Source organism: Aricia agestis, chromosome 8 (assembly GCF_905147365.1).
Source record: "Aricia agestis chromosome 8, ilAriAges1.1, whole genome shotgun sequence".
NCBI lineage: Eukaryota > Metazoa > Arthropoda > Insecta > Lepidoptera > Lycaenidae > Aricia > Aricia agestis.
This window is the reverse complement of record NC_056413.1, coordinates 3359882-3379446: the sequence shown is the minus strand read 5'-3', so window position 1 is coordinate 3379446 and position 19565 is coordinate 3359882. Positions and strand designations below refer to the sequence as shown.

The window sequence follows — 19565 nt, the reverse complement described above, 5'->3', positions numbered from 1 at the left end:
GAAGCCAGCAAAGCTTTCTGCGGAATTCCGAAACATGGTCATATTTCCGTAATCCAAAAATAAATCTAATGCAAACGTTTTGAAGTTTTTCCAGTTTATCTAGCAGCTCTTTTGTTAAATCGATAAAACAGACATCAGCATAGTCCAATATAGGTAACAGCTTTGTGTGCGCCAGAGCAATCTTCGTAGAGATTGGCAGAAAGCTACCAAGTATACGAAGAGATGCATTAGCCCGAAAAACTTTACAGCTAAGAGCATCAATCGTAGAAATATTAATAATTTCTAGTAATTTTATCTAGTTAAGTACATAGTTTCTTTGTTTTATGCTATTTTGAAATATAGGCAAGTTATTTTGTAAAAGTTTTGCACTAAACAGTATTCACATATGAACTCATCACAGCTCTTAATGGTAAATGTGTCAGTTAGTATCAAAAATAATAAGTTAAAATGTACATGCTAACGCCATCTGTTACCACATTTGAGAAACTGACAGTGTCTATACCTCGTCTATACTCTATTGTAATGTCTAATATATATTCTGTGTGTCTTCTGTTGTAATGTGTCAATTTGAAATAAATTATTACTCTGCACGTTGCTCTGCACTGAATAACCGGCTAGTTTTATTTGAGTTTATGGGCTTATCCCTGAATTTCCACAGTATTTAAAGTGAAATATTAGTTTTTTCGAATAAAGTCGTGTTGTGCAAGATGTCAACGAACTATTTAGCTAGTGTGCCTAAGTTGAAAGGCCGGGATAACTACGATGAGTGGACATTTGCAGTTGAAAATTTACTCGTGTTGGAAGGCATGTTACATTGTGTCAAGACAGTGGAAGGAAGAGATATTAAACCCGAAGATGATGCGAAGACGCGGGCCAAATTATCTCTAACCATTGATCCAGCTTTGTACGTGCACATCAGGCAGACAAAGGCCTCAAAAGAGTTGTGGGATAAACTGAAATCTCTGTTTGACGACTCAGGTTTTTCGAGGAAGATTTCTTTGTTGCGGCATCTGATTTCAATACGACGAGAGAACTGTGAAAATATGACCGCCTACGTGACTCAAATTGTGGAAACATCGCAAAGATTGAGTGGTACAGGTTTCGATATAACAGATCAGTGGATTGGATCATTGATGCTGGCCGGATTGCCGGATAGATTTTCGCCTATGATTATGGCAATAGAACACTCTGGCATTCAAATCACAGCCGACGTTATCAAGACCAAGCTGATGGATATGGAACCAGAAATGGCATCAGTGACATATTGTAACGAAAATGAGTCTGAATCGGCACTTGCAACAAAATGGGTGAAACATAAAACCGCTGCTGGCAACACCAATAAAGGCGGGATGTCAAATGTCAAAATGACAGGAGGAAATAAAAATAACATAACCTGTTACAAATGCAAATCGCCGGGCCATTATCGTAATCAATGTCCTATGGTGGTCAAATCAAACAGAAATAAGTCCTCTAATGCTTTTAGTGCAGTATTTTTAAGCGCTAAATATGGAAAATGCGAGTGGTACGTAGATTCGGGAGCAAGTTCCCACATGACAGCAGTCGAAAGTTGGCTGGAAAAGGATTCGACTCCACAAACTTTCCCGGAGATTTTGGTGGCAAACCAGGAAAAACTTCAAGTCTCGTGTAAAGGAAATGTTAAAATATCAACACAGAAAGGTTATGATGTAACAATAAAAGATGTTTTATTAGTGCCTAGCCTGACAACAAACTTATTGTCAGTGAGTCAGCTTATAAAGAATAACAACAGTGTGTCCTTCTCAGACAGTCAGTGTAAAATATACAATGCGAAGAAAGAACTGGTAGCTGTTGCCAATTTAACTGACGGTGTATACAAATTGGATATCTGTGATACACCAGTGACAAATTGTTTTCTTGCAAAAGACAATGGATTATTGTGGCACAGGCGGTTAGGACACATAAACCATAACGACTTGAATAAAATGAAGAATGGCGCCGTGGAAGGTGTTAGCTATGAAGGCAGTTGTGAAATTACAAAATCTAACTGTGTAATTTGCTGCGAGGGCAAGCAGACACGTCTACCTTTTCCCGTTGGTTCCAGAGCTACGGAGGTACTGGAAATTGTGCATGCTGATGTGTGTGGGCCAATGGAAACCAGGTCTATAGGTTTGGCCAGATTCTTCCTACTCTTCGTGGATGACTACAGCCGTATGTCATTTATATATTTCATGAAAGAAAAGAGTGAGGTGCCTAAATATTTTAAAGAATTTAAATTAATGGTGGAGAAACAGAAAAATGCCAATATCAAGATCCTACGAACAGATAATGGTGGAGAGTTTTGTTCAAAGATGATGGAAGATTTCTTGAAAGAATGTGGCATTGTACACCAAAAGACGAACCCGTACACACCAGAACAAGATGGTATGTGATGTGTCATGACAATGTTTACTTATTTTTGATAAGTGGGGGTGTCAGTTAGTTATCAAAAACTTATAGGTTGTCTCATGTATCTAGCTGTTATGACAAGGCCTGATATTGCTTACTCAGTTAGTTACTTAAGTCAATTTAATACTTGCTACAATACTGAGCATTGGAATTATGCAAAAAGGGTGTTGAGGTATTTATGTAAAACAAAAACATATTGTTTAAAGTTCAGTAGTAAGGGAGATGGTTTAAGTGGTTTTGTTGATGCCGACTGGGCTAGTGATTCTTTAGACCGCAAGTCCTATACTGGTTTTTGCTTTGTCATGTCAGGTTCAGCTATCTCTTGGCAGAGCAGGAAACAGAAAGTTACAGCGCTTTCGAGCACGGAAGCCGAATATGTGGCACTTTCTGAAGCCTGCAGAGAAGCCATATATTTAAGACAACTATTGTATGAACTTACTGGAACTTTGGTCAAAACTCAGTTGTATTGTGACAACCAAAGTGCATTGAAAATGACCAAAAATTATCAATGTCACAATAGAACAAAACATATTGATGTTAAACATCACTTTGTGCGAGAGGTCGTTAAAGATGATAAGGTAGTTATTTCTTACTTGCCAACTAACGAGATGCCTGCGGATTTGCTGACCAAAGGGTTAGGATCCATAAAACATTATAAATTTATGGAGACCTTAGGAATCGTTAAAATGTAGTTTGCTTAGTTCATAGTTTATTGATGGTATGTGATGTGTCATGACAATGTTTACTTATTTTTGATAAGTGGGGGTGTCAGTTAGTATCAAAAATAATAAGTTAAAATGTACATGCTAACGCCATCTGTTACCACATTTGAGAAACTGACAGTGTCTATACCTCGTCTATACTCTATTGTAATGTCTAATATATATTCTGTGTGTCTTCTGTTGTAATGTGTCAATTTGAAATAAATTATTACTCTGCACGTTGCTCTGCACTGAATAACCGGCTAGTTTTATTTGAAAATGGAGGGTCAAATTGGTTGCACCCGCGACATCACTTCAAACTTAAACAAGTTTGAAGTGATGTCGCGATGTGGCCCTTCGTACATTTGATGAGGTTTTTATTTATAAATCATTGTTAAACTAGTTTAAATGTATCCCTTCAAGGGATATTTTATTAATAAATATGCTTCATTTTGCCTGTAGGAAGCTTTAAATGTGTCAAACTGTTGCACCCGCGATAATGGAATTGTCCATAATATATATGTTGTATATACAGAATATATATACGTGGGAGAGCCATGCTTCGGCACGAATGGGCCGGCTCGACCGGATAAATACCACGTTCTCACAGAAAACCGGCGTGAAACAGCGCTTGCGCTGTGTTTCGCCGAGTGAGTGAGTTTACGGGAGGCCCAATCCCCTAACCCCTGCCCTATTCCCTTCCCTCCCCTATTATCCTATTCCCTCTTAAAAGGTCGGCAACGCACTTGCAGCTCTTCTGATGCTGCGAGTATCCATGGGCGACGGAAGTTGCTTTCCATCAGGTGACCCGTTTGCTCGTTTGCCCCCTTATTTCATAAAAAAAAATAAAAAATATTAGTATGTCTCTACTCTCTAGTTGTAAATTTAGCTCTACCGTATGAAGGTATCACAAAAAGTTTTGTGCCCATTACGTTATTAAAAAAACTATTGTCAGTTGTCATCACCGTTCTGACATTTGACAGATTGTCAAACGTCAGAGATTTTGGTATTTGTATTTTGTTGATGTGTTTATTTCTGCCAAATATATACTAGTAATCTGTGATTTCTGCAATATTCGTGTTTCAAACCTGAATTGCTGACGTGTTTTAAAGATTTTTTTATTTATTGAATTAAAACTAATCTAGAAATACTTTTAACAGGTACATATCTTTAATTCAAAAGTTAATTCATACTTTTTTATATCCTGTTCTCTTGAATTTGGTACACGTAGGCAAGTTCTGGGACTTAAAACAGTGTATTTTTGGTCACAGCTGTTGGTGAGGACTGAGGATACATCATGAGGAAGCTTAAAGGTGCTGTTAAAGAAACCGCTAAGCAAAAGCGCGAGAGAAAACAGGAGTTTGCCAAAATGCGTCAACAGTTGAATACAGTAGTCCTGCCGACTTTTGCGGTTATATTTTTGTTAATTTGTACTTATGTTTACTTTAAAACCAGACCTTCCTCTATGCAGTATGCGTAACTTGATTTTGTCCATTTGTATATAAGAATTAGTATTAGGGGGCTTTCGGGTGCAACAAGTGTAAATTATTGCTCTAAGGTTGTGAGTGCAATTCTATGTAGACCAGTAACAAATAACATTCCATGACCACCACATATCAGTAAAGCAACAAGATGTGTAACCAACTTAATTTTGAAAACATGATCTAAATTTTATTGTGTTGACTATATTTAAATCTACTCTAAACATGTTATGTATTTTATAAATGTTTAAAAATAAAACAAAAAGGTAATTTTTGTTTGATTTCAAATCTAGTGCAGTTCAAAGACCTTTACTTTATTCACTGTTTCTAAGTTCTACTCCATTTTCTAAAACAACTGTCTGACTATGTTTGAAATAAAATTCGATTGGTCTTTAATAATGAAATATAATATTTTCTTAACCTCTTAGCACCAAAATTAGAAAGATCTAATTAATATAAAATATAAAACTAGAAAGTATTGCATGTGACAAAAAATGTACTACATACATATTTGTTGCACTTTAAAGTTTAAACTATTATAATATTGCGGTCAGAAATATCAGAATCATAACATAACATAATATTTTATCTACAAATCGCAAATAAATCATAATATTATCATACAAATAATTTGTTAAAAAATAGTGAAGATAACAAGCAATTTCTCAAATCATATTATCTTTGTTTTTATCATATTTTTTAACGCATCAATACCCAAGTGTCACCCCACTGGCACTGCCACAACAATTGAAAATCTATTGTGTCTGCGATTCCCACGATCGAGGTATTTATACATGTAGGTTAAAAGCCCTTTTGAGTTTACGCACCGCGAAAGATTTATGTGGTTCAGAAGAGTGTAGACATGCACATTAAAAAATTATCGTCGACGGTTAAAAGCGTCTTCATATATTTCCATACAATTTTACTTCCCCATGTTATCGTTTTACCGTGTATGTCCACGATATTACCGCCATGTCCAAAATTATAAAAGAGCACAATAAGTAACATTATCTACATTTCAAGAACACCTTGGAATGTTAACTAACACTACAAATGCTTAAACATATTAAACTATAAAAACTAAATTATTCACAAAAAAATTATAAATTAATTTATTTTAAAAAGTAATGAATTCATTAATTTTGACCAACATATTTAACAATTTTTTTTTCATATTATATTAATACATTTTTCAACAACTTTTAAATAATAATAATATGTAAGTATAAATAATTTTGGAAACAAGATCAATATAGGAACTTCAAAATTTTGGCATATAGTCATCATAAACTTAAGCTGAACATACATATACTTAAAAACAGTTGACAAAAAATATTACAATAATTAATTTTGTTTTGTAATATGCAACCTATAGCCAAAGAGGATATGCTACAGCCTACAGCTAAGAAGATGAACTAACATACTAATTACTACTAATGATATGCTACAAGACTAAGACAACATCATTGGTCTCCTACAGCCTATAGTCTGGCATAAAAGTGAAGAACTTAAAAAGTGGCAACATCGTAGTGTCATCTCTTTCAAATCAATCTAAGAAAAAAGGGATGACAATACGATGTTGCCACTTTGTAATTTCTTCACTTTTATGCCAGACTGTACCTATTTTTGAATTGATTAAAACAATAAAAAAATATAAAAACTTACATTCTTGTTATAGTCGCTCACAAAATCTATTGTCTTTTAGAAAATAGAATACTGTTTATTTCTAGAAATATGTTTTCATATATTGGATCATTAAAATATTCTTATTAACAGCTGGGCAAAGGTCTCTATGGGGGGTATTACATTATCATTAATTATATTGGATCATTTCTATGATCATATATAGGATCCAATATAATATATGATCATTTGATCATATCTGCATATTACATTATCATATTTCATTGATCCTATTTTACGTCATATGTGGTTTCAATAGCCAATGGAGAGTGCTAACGCTGACAGGTATTGTCGTCAGGGTTACTAGATCTCAGAGAATTTGATTTGTCAAAAGACATCGTCATTTTTAATATGGCTTGTTTTTTGTTATTTCAGCAAGATTATCCAAGTATATAATTAGAAAAATAATTACATTACATTATTTGAAACATATTAACAATTAACAAGAAATTAAAACTCTTTTTTATATTAAATAACTGGCAACACCTATTTCTATGACCGTATTGGATCCAATCTCTCAGCAAATGTCAAAAATCTATGGTCAAGGAAGAAATGAATCATATGTCTATATTACGTTATCCAATATCATTGACGCAATGATCTCGTATCCAATATATTATGATAATCTAATATCCCCCTATAACATTATGCTCACACTTTGTTGAATGCAGATTGTTCATAGCCCTGAAATTTGACCACTCTGCAGGTTAGTAGGTACATATGGGAGACGTGCCAGTTGCCATACCCAGCTCCAATTTAGCCTTACTGCCCACATCAACGAGCTTTGTTGTGGAACGCGGAGTACGCTAATATATAAAATTCTCGTGTGAAAGTGTTTGTGCGCGAACTCCTCCATAACGGCTCAACCGGTTGAATGGATTTTGTATGTACTATCAGAGAAGTTGATTCCTTGTCTGATGGGGGATCTACGTAGTTTGGTCGCGTTATGTCAAACACAGCCGACAGATCATAATTAACATTGAAATTGACATGATCCGGCCAAATTATGTTGCAGGTCTGTCAGCTGCATAGGAATCAATTTGCTCAATGGTACATTTGTTATGCCTGAGACTGAGAATAGGTTTTATCTACTTTTTATATTGATATAGAAATAATTTATTGTGGCAAAACAATGTTTGCCAGGTCAGCTAGTATAATATATTAATAACCTGAAAATGTGTCTGTCCATTCTTTTTAATAGGTACTTGGTTCTCATTAAATTAAATATAAAAATTATACACTATCTCAATCGTTTTTAATATTCAAACTAAAAATTTTTTCAAATTATTATTATAGCACATTTTGCTTGATTGGCTTACCGTTTTATTGCCATTATTTTTTCAAGTATTAATTAATACATTATAAGGCGGTATGTTTTTGTCTGAAGTAGTTGATCATACAGCCCGTCAGCCAGCAGGCGGCGAGTATTAAGTATAAACCGCTTATAGTGAAATACATTGCCGAAATAGACAGCTCCAGCTGTTGCAGGAGGATGAATGTAAGTAGAGCCTGCATCCCCGTCCCAGCCAGGGTGTTGATCCCGAATATGAGACCGAAACAGCTCTCGTCAGAGAGTTCACTGGCTATTTTTGCACTGAAAAAGAATAATATTAAAATTTTAGTTTTTATTTTTTTATTTCTATAAGCTTATTTAGAATAAGTTGTTGGTGTTAAAAAAAATAAAATTCACATTAAAGTATGCTGGCTGAAAAAAAACCATTACTATTACAAAAAAATTACTCAATGTTTAAGCTGTACTATGTAGGTACAATGTTTTGTCTTCGTCTTTAAGAGTTTTCTTACTTATCAGACAAGAATAAAACATTTGTAACATATCTATTGTATTAATGTTTTATGAGTAAGGTTTTCCTTTGCATTTTATCATTAAAAAATATATAAAACTAATTGTTGCACACATCTAAACAGTTCAGATTTCAGAGGTAGCAGACAGACATATTTTCGCATCCATAATATGAATAGAATAAATAATAATATTATAATAGTGACTGAATTAATGAAAATATTTTACCTTACTGTTAGGCAAAAAAAAAAAACAAATGGGTACAAACTAATAGCGTTTTCGTTTTATTCCTAGGTTTTCAGCATCTGGAACTGCCCTGGGGGCAGGGCAGGCATGGCGGGCCGAAAGGATACTAAAATAGCCGAACAAAACCGATGATCCACGAAGCACATGGACATAGTACTAGTGTAATAGGTAGTTTATGTTCTTAATTTAAACTTCGGCGATTTTCGTATCCGTTCGGCCCGCCCCACCTGCCCTGCCCCGGAGCAGTTCTAATTTCTAGCAGGCCTGTCTCACTCGTGCGTGTAGGTATCTAACTGTAAATACTACCCGCGGGTGGCAAATCATTAGGGACTCACAAGCGAGCGGTGACGCACGCGCAAGATTTTTCGTCGCGTATATACTGTTTACTGATTATAAAGGAATTTAATTCATGATTCGTACCAATAGTAATTAAAAAAATATATTTTGTTTTCTAAAAGGCGAAAACCTTGATTTCGTCAGAAAAGGTACGAGTTATGCGATAGAAAGAGAGCGGACATGTAGGTAAATATAATTGTAGCCACCTAGCACTGCGCGGTCGAAATTTGATCTTTATAGTATCGTAGCATGAGTCGTTATTTCTTTAAACGGGTTTCGCTAGTGGGAATTCTGTTGGTACTACTAATATATATTCTGTGCTTGTAGATGCCGAAAACGCTATATAATTATTACTACTAACCTTGCGAGCGTGATAGTGTAATGAAACAGCGTGCCCATTACTATATATCCGACGTACGACACGTAAATATTCTGTGCGTACGTGGCTGCGAACACTGCAAGCGCTTGTACGGCGGCGGCGGGCGCGGGTAGCGGGGCGGGGCGAACGCACGCCGCACCGAGCGCCGCGCCCGCACCGAGCGCCGCGCCCGCACCGAGCAGCGTTAGCCCCGCCTCCACGAAACCGTTGAACGCCAGCTGTAAGATTATGTAAACAAATATTTCTTATTTAAGATTAGTTTTGTTAGTATGTTGGCGCTTAACTGTAACCGTGTATACTCTTCGGAATTTCGAGAGGAGCCTACTAAATGAAGATATGTTAACGGAGCGTTGTGCTATGCTCGATCAGCCGCACTTAAACTTCGTAGCGTGTTTTATGCTAAGTACTCACATGCGGTTTTGCTCGATAGTTTTACTCCAAATCGAGTAATAATTACTGTTTGGACCGCAAAACTGACAGCTCGAAGGCTCGCATCGAGCCGCTCGAAGGATTGATGGAACCGGATCGAGCCGGATTGATGGAATGAAATAATATATCGATTTAGAATAAAACTATCGAGCAATGCTGAATGTGTGAAGCCCGAGCCGCGGGTTTTGCGCAACGTTATTTCTCGATTGAGCAAAAACAGTATGTGAGTACTTAGCATTAGGATTGTGGTGCTAGTTGGTTGAGAGTAAGAGCGCGTGACGTGAATAACAGAGTACAATAGAACTAAAGAACCCAAGTCTACCTGAGAGCCGGTCTCCCTCATGATCTCCACCCACAGCACCTGCATGTACGTCTGCACCTGCACGAACAGCGCGAGCGCGGCGGCGTACAGCAGCGACCACGTGACCACGCGCGGGCGGCCGTACGCGGCGCGCGCATGGCGTGCTATCAGCGACCCCGCGTCTAGCGCGTCGCGGTGCAGAGGGCGCTGGAATACCATTGTTTTCTAAAATTTTGTATGTATCGCTATATTTATAACATACTAGATGACGCCCACAAGTTCGTTGCGCCAAAATTCGTTAATCGCACAGGAAACGGTCATTTTTCCGGAATGAAAGTATCCTATGTCCTTACCCGGAACTCAAAGTATATAGTATACTCCATACCTACATCATCAGCAAAATCGGTTCAGCGGTTTGGGCGTGAAGAGGTAACAGACAGACATACAGACACACTTTCGCATTTATGGTATGGTATGGCAATATTAGTATGGATGGATACTATCAAAATATATTCATACGCTGATGGTGGACCTATCACCTACATAATAGGATATTATATTCTTGCCATCTTTTTACGCTAAACAGCAGCACCAGTACAGAGCAGCACAGTAAACAAAAAGTTTGGACGACGTTCGACAACGTTTCTGTCAATATTATTCTGATCTGAGGTGTGCAACATGTCGGATTTTGGTCGGATATATTCTGGGGGTGAGCCAAAATCTTTTCGTTTTCGCTTCGTTATAGAATCGCCGATGAAAATGTATGGAATTGACATAAGCGTTCGTTAATATGACGTTGACGTTCGACTCGTCTTATGTCAATTCCATACATTTTGAGCGGCGATTCTATAACGAAGCGAAAACGAAAAAGTTTCGGCTAAATGGCTCTGTGTGCTAGTGTAGCGCCCTCTGGTTCGTTTGTGTAATATACACTATTTGGTTGCGTTTAACAAACCCAGCCAACAGATATTGCCAATCTGTTTGCTGGGTTATCTTTCAATGAATCATGTTTTTCGATATATGTTTGGACAGAACCCCAGTCCCCCCTGTGCTCATGATCAATAAACAGAATGTAACAAAACTAAGTGATAATAAAATTATGTACTTAAGGAACTGTATGTATTCCATATTTTTATTATTAAGAGTTTACTGTGAAAGTGGCAGCGTCGAAAAAAACATTTTATTCACTTTTGTATGGGCAAGCGTGAACTGTGAAGCGCCCCAGCGTCACGAGTTTCCCCATACATATTATGTGAAAAAAATTGTCATTCAGCGCTGATAGTTTCACAATAAACTCTCTAAGTAGAACACATACACACCCTGAAGTATTATCTCTTAGTTTTGTAACAAATACAACCATAATATATTATTAACCTTATCAACGTTGGCTTGTTTCCCCGGCGACTGTGTGTCAAGCTGGAGCTCACTGACGACGGAGCGGCGATGGAAGTAGATCCCGTACGGCACCGCCGGCAGCCACAGCGCCCAGAACGTCGCCAGTATCTGGGCTGGACATGCATACTAAGATTATAAACTAGAATTCAGTGTTTCCCAACCTTTTCAGAAAATCAAGCACAGTTTTCACGGACTCCCGGATTTTAAAAAACTTGAGAGGTGTCAAGGGACACCCGAATGGAACGAAGTTATTTCTTATGTTCAAAAAATCTGTATAGATATATATACACTAAAAAATATTAAAAAAACCGGCCAAGTGCGAGTTGGACTCGCCCATGAAGGGTTCCGCAGCAGCAGTAAGGTTTATTTTTATGAAATTTAAAGGTTTTTAATTTATTTTTATATATTTTCAGTTGATTTAATGGAAGTTAATTTAAGGTTTACCATTTATGGCGTTTAAAAAAAAACTACTTGCTAGATTTCGTTCAAAGCAATTTTCGTTGGTAGTTTTTATAGTACATGATAATTTTTTTTTTAGACTTATCATGCCCCTACTTTAGAAATTAGAGGGGGGGGGGGGGGGACACACAAATTTTACCACTTTGGAAGAGTCTCTCTTCAACTTCAATATGATTTTTGAAGACCTATCCATAGATACCCCACACGCATAGGTTAGATGAAAATTTTTTTTTGTTTCAGTTGTACCTATGGGGACCGCTAAAATTTGTAATAAGTTTTCCATTTTTGTATCAAAATCCTAATGCGGTTCACAGACTACATCTACTTACCAAGTTTCAATAGTATAGCTCTTATAGTTTCGGAGAAAAGTGGCTGTGACATACGGACGGACAGACAGACAGACAGACAGACATGACGAATCTATAAGGGTTCCGTTTTTTGCCATTTGGCTACGGAACCCTAAAAACGCCATCTATTGACAGCCAGGAATACTAACAACGCGTCCCTGTTTTATTCTCAGAAAACGCCATCTAATTGACGCACAGGAATACTATCAACGCCCTCTGCCCCTACCATGCAGGTACTAATAAAATAGTGTCGAGGTCAAATATCGTTCTGTCTAGTATTCATCCCGGAAAAATGTACGGTTCCCGCGCGATGAATGAATTTTTGCGCGGACAACATAGTTTGTATTATTGTGTAAATAGTAATTTGTAACCTATGATATCTAGGATATGCCAAAATAAGAGAGCTTGATCACATTACTTTAACATCATATTGTACCTTATTTCAGCAAATAAATGATTTATATTCTATTTCTATGATAATATTACCGCTGTAAAATTTTCCATAAGTTAACACTTAAGGTGAACCCACACTATAGTTTGTGCGTTCTAAGATGATATGGGTGACAGTTTTCATGTTCCTTGCTACGGGTTTTTTTTACAAGAAAACAAAAAAAAATCAAAATGTAATCAATTATATTCCATCTACAATAACAAATGTTTCCTATAATTGTAAATGAATAAAAATGAAAAGATGCTAAATGCTAACTTATTAATAAAAATTATAAATATTAACTGTGAAATAGGAGTATAAAATTATTGTTACGAAAACATTTGAAAAATGTCATATGCATGAAACGGAACTTATATCAATAGAGATTGACTCTGTTGAATCGAAATCAAATCGATAAAAAAGGACGGCCATCTAAAATCGCCGGCACCACTGAAATGTCAGTACGAAATCGATAATTTCGATTGCAATTCCTTTACGAAGTGATTCGATATTTTTAAACTATCGATTAATCTTTGTTAGGTAACTTTCCTACTGTTGTCAATTATAATGTGTCACGCATATCATCATAAAACGCACAAACTATAGGCATGAATACATAACAATGGAGCGACGCGACATTTTACATCACATAAAGTGTCACGTACGATCAAAATCTGTTTCATAGCAACAGATTTTGGTCATCTTTGGATGAACAAAGAATTCTGTACACTACAATGATATTCTATGTTACTAACGTAACTAGATTGGAAGTTTACGGTAGCAACGCGTTGCCACTTCGAAGATGCCTGCAGGCATATCTCACATACATAATGACATAACGAATATATGACTTGACATTGTCTTTTGAACAAAAAAGTGGTTACGCATTTCTGAGAATCTTTTGTAAGACATTGCTACTCTAGTATTTTAGAAACTCATTGGTACACTAGGTCAGTTCTTATGGAGAAGGAAAAAGTTCCACCAATATGCTTTATCGCTATTTTTATCAATGAATCTTTGTTTTGAGTTTTTTGCGACGTCTACAGACAACATTCTGTCTGAATAATTAATTGATAACTTTTGATTGAACGGCAAAAATTCTTTATCAGACATTACTGAGATCCTTTATCTTAATTAGGTAATAAAGATAATTGTTAGGTACTTATTGCATTTAAAATGTTCCTTGTTCATTAATCATTATATCATGCATTTTTTATGCGTGCGTAAGAACATAGTTTGTTTTTATGGTCACATAAACAAGTACAAGAGAAAACTACATAATATTATATTTTGCGTACCAGCATGCAATCTTACTTTACCTGCAAATGTAATATAGTTGAGGTCCCTATAGTCCATAATGCCGAAGTGTGTGAGCAGCTGCGAGGATATTCCGGACAGGAAGCGTCCAACCAGCGCCGCAACGCGCGTGTATGATGAGACCAGCGGGTACTTGGCTGAGGGCACCTGAAATTAGAAACGCTAGAATGAAATTTGAAATGAAATGAAATTTTATTTTTCCAAACAGAATAACAAAATAGACAAAAACATTTACTCGCGATGACACTTATAGTAGCCCATAAGGGCTGTGGCACAAGTGTCAACGCCCACCTTCGAACCAGTAATTACAATAGGTATAGCTTAATTTAAACAGAATGTGAAAAACAAAACAGAAAATATATATTTTTTTAATCTAGTGTGTGTGTAGTAGTAGAAGTATAGTAATTTGTTAAAAGTATAGTAATTTGTTAGAAGGTTGTCAATCTGCGAATTTCTACCAAATTTAAAGACGTATAAAAATTATAAATGTCCAAAGAAGTGCAACTGTAATCCATACCTAATTTGAATTAAAATGCATGAAACTTGGCATTCCTTACCTTTTACAAGTATTAGGTATGCCTTGAACTTTGATGTACTTACCTGCATCCTACGACAGACTCTTTCCGCCTCTAATGACTTTTTTAAGAGACGTAAAAGACAATAATATGTCCCTTCCCTCTGACTTATTTTTTGGTACCATAAGAGTATCTTGTATGATGTATCATACCTTGGCATAAATGTATGTGAGATAGGCAACTTCTGTTGCCATGTACAGGCCATACAGGAATTGAGATACCTGGAGCCATTCTATACTTGTCGTCCACAGTAACACAGCATACACGGCTATGCCACTTAGACCTAAAAAATATTATAACAATGTATCTTTTACATAAATAATATTTTTTACTTGGTAGTCCAGAGTCCTTAAATACAAAATCCTATTCTTTTGAAAATAAAATAGATAACATATTTTGGTTTTATAATGTCTTGGTTTATAATACTTGGGGAGGGGAAGAGGGGATTTCGGGAGTAGCTCGAGCGTTTTAGATTAAGCTTGCATAGGCTTTCGACATGTGTCTAGTTATCATGGTTATAGAGGGTAGATGGAGGAGAACTATCTTATATGGGGGATATTTGAAAAAGTGTCCAGCTGTACGCAGTAAATAATAGTTGAAAAATCCTCCAAGAGTGGCGCTAGCTGCAGCAAAGGGTATGGAATGAATGTAGCCGTTGGTGACAAAATATAAATTGAAGTATATTAAAATATAACCTAAAATAGCTGACAAAATATAAATTGAAGCATATTAAAACATAACCTAAAATAGCTGAAATAAAAGCTGCTAAATCATTTAAAATTTACCATGTTGCTACTGTAGCGCCACCCTAATTTAACGCATTTCAGCGGACACTTTTTACATACAGAGATAGTTCTCTAAATTATTGAAAGTCAACACTAGAATTTACTACCATGTTTTTTATAAAACTGAATAATTGTGGTACAAAATTATATTCATTGAAAAACTAAATGTACTTATTTAACCTTAAAAATATAGCCTTGAAGCTGCATTAAAAACTTCATTGTTTTAGCATAGCTCTAATAAAAATTACTCATTTAAACCATGAAATTATAGTTCAAATTTCAATATAATATTAACATTATTCATACTGGCTTCTTACAGACGAACGGCACGTGTCGGCGGCAGTCGACGGCAGTTGACGGCACGTGTCGGCGGCAGTTGACGGCAGTCGACGGCAGCCGTTTATGACGCTTGCAGGGGGCCTACCACGAGCTTTTCTAAGACTATCATGTTTCCAGAACACTTTGTTGTAAGATTACAATAACATTACTCACTTTTTAAATATAATTTTTAAGATCGCTCGCTTGACGTTAAAGTAATTATTGCTTATCTGTCAAACGGTGTCGCTTAGTAGAGGTGGTGGTAGGCCCCCAGTTGTGACGTACCGCCTAAAGGTAAGCGGCCACAGGTCGGTATTATACGCAACGGACGTCTCACATCAAACGGATAATTTTTTCACAGTACGTCCGCTGAATCGGCAGCGTACGGATTATCGACTAGCCTAGTAAATGAATGCTCAAAAGGGGGGTGTGGATGGATTAGTCGAAAGCAGAAATTTTGACTTAGAAACTTTGTTTGGACTAATTTGAAGATAAACATACTGTCTAGTCGGTAATCTGTACGCTGCCGATACAGTAGACGTACTGTAAAAAAATATCGCCGCCGATACGTGCCGTCGTCTGCCGTCGACTGCCGCCGACGCGTGCCGCCGACACGTGCCGTTCGTCTGTAAGCACTCAAGTATACAGTTTTTGCAGTTATGTATTAAAGTAATAATTATTATCTGGAATTAACCCCTCAATCCTCAAGCAGCAGCGGCAGCCGGCTGCCGCATATAACAATTGAAAATCTATTGTGTCTGCAATACTTAATAGAGATATCCTGCTTGCACTTGTTTTGTTGACACTATGAAATATAATTCTATGAAAATCATATATGTAATTAGAAAATTCCATTGATTACGACTTAATGCAATTTATCAGACAAGTACATTATAATCTTTTACTATGGGATTAGGTTATTACATAATATTTGTTCTATTATGTTTATTTTAGCTGATAGAAGATTATATATCCTACTTCCTACTAATATTATAAAGCCGAAAGTATGTGAGTTTGTATGTTTGTTACTTCTGCACGCCTAAACGGCTGGACCGATTGCGACAAAATTTCACAAGAAGGTAGCTGACATCCTGGATTAACACATAGGCTACATTTTGGAGGATTAATCAAAATGGAGGATATGTTATGGTTGTTTTTTTTAATTTTCATGTTCAACGATTACTCCGCTGTTTGTGAACCGGGACTTTGCCCCGGCACATGTGCTTGGGGGGGCTGCGCCCCCCCAGACCACCCCCTCCTGGTAGTATTGCTTTTTACGAAATGGTGTCACGTCGTTAGTGCTGAGTTTAAATTCTCATTTTTAGGATGAAACTAAGTTATCCTACTAATCCTACTATAATATTATAAAGCCGAAAGTATGTGAGTTTGTATGTTTGTTACTTCTTCACGCCTTAACGGCTGGACCGATTGCGACAAAATTTTACAAGAAGGTAGCTGACATCCTGGATTAACACATAGGCTACATTTTTTACCGACTTTCAAAATTGAGGTTATATTATGTTCGTTTTTTTTAATTTTTCATGTTCAACGATTACTCCGCTGTTTGTGAACCGGTACTGTTGCTTTTAACGAAATGCTGTCACGTCGTTAGTGCTGAGAGTTTAAATTCTCATTCTTAGGATGAAACTAAGTTATCCTACTAATATTATAAGGCCGAAAGTATGTGAGTTTGTATGTTTGTTACTTCTACACGCCTAAACGGCTGGACCGATTGCGACAAAATTTTACAAGAAGGTAGCTGACATCCTGGATTAGGCTACATTTTTTACCAACTTTCAAAATGGAGGTTATGTTATGTTCGTTTTTTTAATTTTTTATGTTCAACGATTACTCCGCTGTTTGTGAACCGGGACTTTGCCCCGGCCCATCTGCTTGGGGGGGCTAGGCCCCCCAAACCCCTCTCCCTCTTGGTAGTGTTGCTTTTTTCGAAATGGTGTCACGTCGTTAGTGCTGAGTTTAAATTCTCATTCTTAGGATGAAACTAAGTTATTTATCATAAATGTGAATTTATTCTTACCTTAACTAAACACATACAGATTTCGAGTGTCTTTTGATTAATAGGCTTTCGTCCCGGCGCCTACTTGGGGGGCTGCGCCCCCCCAAACCCTCCCCCCTCTTGGTAGGATTTATTTTAACGAAATGGTGTCGCGTCGTTAGTGCTGAGTTTAAATTCTCCTTTTTAGGAACAAACTAAATTATTTATCATAAATGTGAATTTATTCTAACCTAAACTAAACATACAGATTTCGAGTGTCATTTGATTAATAGGCATTCCTCCCATCGTCTACTTGGGGAGGCTGCGCCCCACCAATCCCCCCCCCCCCCCCTCCTGATAATTTCGCTTTTAACGAAATGGTATCGCGTTGTTAGTGCTGAGTTTAAATTGTCCTTTTTAGGAACAAACTAAGTTTTTTATCATAAATGTGAATTTCTACTAACCTAAACTAAACACACCGATTTGAGGGTCATTTGATTAACAGGTTTTCGTCCCGTCTTCTACTTGGGGGGCTGCGGCCCCCCGACCCCGACGGTTCCTTTTCGTGTCACAAACCGCAAAGTATTAATTTAAGTATCATAAAAAATCACATCTGAACATAAAATATATATTTTTATCTTCTTTGTTTTGGAAATCAGTTAAAAACAATAGTATAAGACAGAATAATCAACTTCCATCTCTCAGTCATCCAAATTGATGTTTCCGATTATCAAACTCAATTCGTTTTGTCTCTTATACCAATAACTATTTACCTAGGAAAACACAATTTAGTTTACCTAATAAATCGTAGGTAACACCGCGGGGCACAGCTAGTTATATCATAAAACCATAATAAATTATCTTTTTATTTGTGAATGATAACTTTACAATGTGGCTTAATAAATCAATTTCAATATGTACTTCCATACTAATATTATAAATGACAGACTGTCTGTCTGTCTGTCTGTTACCTCTTCACGCCCAAACCGCTGGACCGATTTTGCTGAAATTTGGCATGAGTTTGAGTCTCGGGAAAGGACATAGGATACTTTTTATCCCGAAAAAATGTACGGTTCCCCGCGATAAACGAGTTTTGGCGCAACAGAGTTGCGGGGCCATCATCTAGTTTTAATGTAAAGAGAAGATAGTGCAAAAGTATATATAATACATGATATTTGGGAGAAAATTGTATATTATTTCGACATTCACCATGACTTCTAACTAATTTTTTTAAAGGTTAAAGTCCCTGTTAGCCTTATAAACTTTAAAATCAGCCTAAATATGATGTAGCTGCATGTGTAATATGATTAACTCACTCACCAGAAAGTATGATGACTGGTTTAAATCGCAGAAAATCCGTTACGAGAAAAACAACAACCAAAAGGGAGAAATAAGAATATGTGCCCACAGGGTACACCTCGCGACTAAGTTGTTGGTCGGTGATATTGCGCCATTCTCCCAGTAAAAACTCTGTCACGAATGGTTCTGAGGGTCTAATCTCTCGTAGTGTGCCGAATAAGCATAAAAATAGGGTAATCTTCAACCACTCTTGCATCTTGAAGGACTTGTAGTTACACAGTACAGTAGGTAAAAACACGCGCACGTCCTACGCCGGCTGCGCTCAAATTATTTCTCACGAAATCTGATTTTAAGTTCAGCATGTGGACTCAGGTAATTAGGTTTTTTCCTTTTCTTTCGCGGGTGCATCGTTACGAGAACGATTTTGCACAACTTTGTAGTGGATTACATCGGTAATTTTTTTACATTATGCATATTTCAATACGGCTTCGAAGCATTCCACATATTGGGTTGATGTTTTTTATAATTTACTTTAATATTTACGTAAGAATATTGTAATTTTTTCTAATTAAAAAGGTTGGTTCACAGGTGACAGGACAAAGTTTCTTTACGACATATTTTGACTTTTGATCTGTCATCTCACATCTGTTAAGTCTATTGTGTCTGTGATGATCTGTGTTTTGATCTGGGAAACTGACACATGACAATGACAGCTGATTAATCAGCTGATTCAGATATTTCAGGCCCTGAAATATATCTGAATCAGCTGATTTTTCATTGGCTCATGGCTGAAGCCTGAAATTCAGGCTGATCTCATGAGCAACAGAATGATCTTTGCCATTCTTTGCAGACTTTGATTTTGA

General features: G+C 36.7%; 2 protein-coding genes across 3 annotated transcripts; one reads left to right on the top strand and one right to left on the bottom strand.

The window, feature by feature from the left end:
* Positions 1-4139: 4139 nt before the first annotated feature.
* On the top strand, positions 4140-4669 carry LOC121729248 (single-pass membrane and coiled-coil domain-containing protein 4). Its single transcript, XM_042117703.1, has 2 exons — positions 4140-4285; positions 4397-4669. Exon 2 carries the CDS (start codon positions 4423-4425, stop codon positions 4603-4605), a length of 183 nt encoding a protein of 60 aa, XP_041973637.1. The 5' UTR covers positions 4140-4285; positions 4397-4422; the 3' UTR covers positions 4606-4669.
* A 2878-nt stretch (positions 4670-7547) lies between these two features.
* LOC121729237 (reduced folate transporter-like) lies at positions 7548-19325 on the bottom strand. 2 transcript variants are annotated; one of them, XM_042117690.1, is made up of 7 exons: positions 18724-19325; positions 14457-14587; positions 13732-13876; positions 11156-11289; positions 9803-10006; positions 9034-9269; positions 7548-7883 (listed from the first exon to the last, which is right to left on the bottom strand). In XM_042117690.1, the coding sequence occupies exons 1-7, from the start codon at positions 18956-18958 to the stop codon at positions 7649-7651; spliced, it is 1320 nt and encodes a 439-aa protein (XP_041973624.1). In that variant the 5' UTR covers positions 18959-19325; the 3' UTR covers positions 7548-7648. The 2 variants fall into 2 exon arrangements, with proteins under 2 accessions (XP_041973624.1, XP_041973625.1); XM_042117691.1 differs by having other exon boundaries at positions 9803-9988.
* Between the last annotated feature and the right edge of the window lie 240 nt (positions 19326-19565).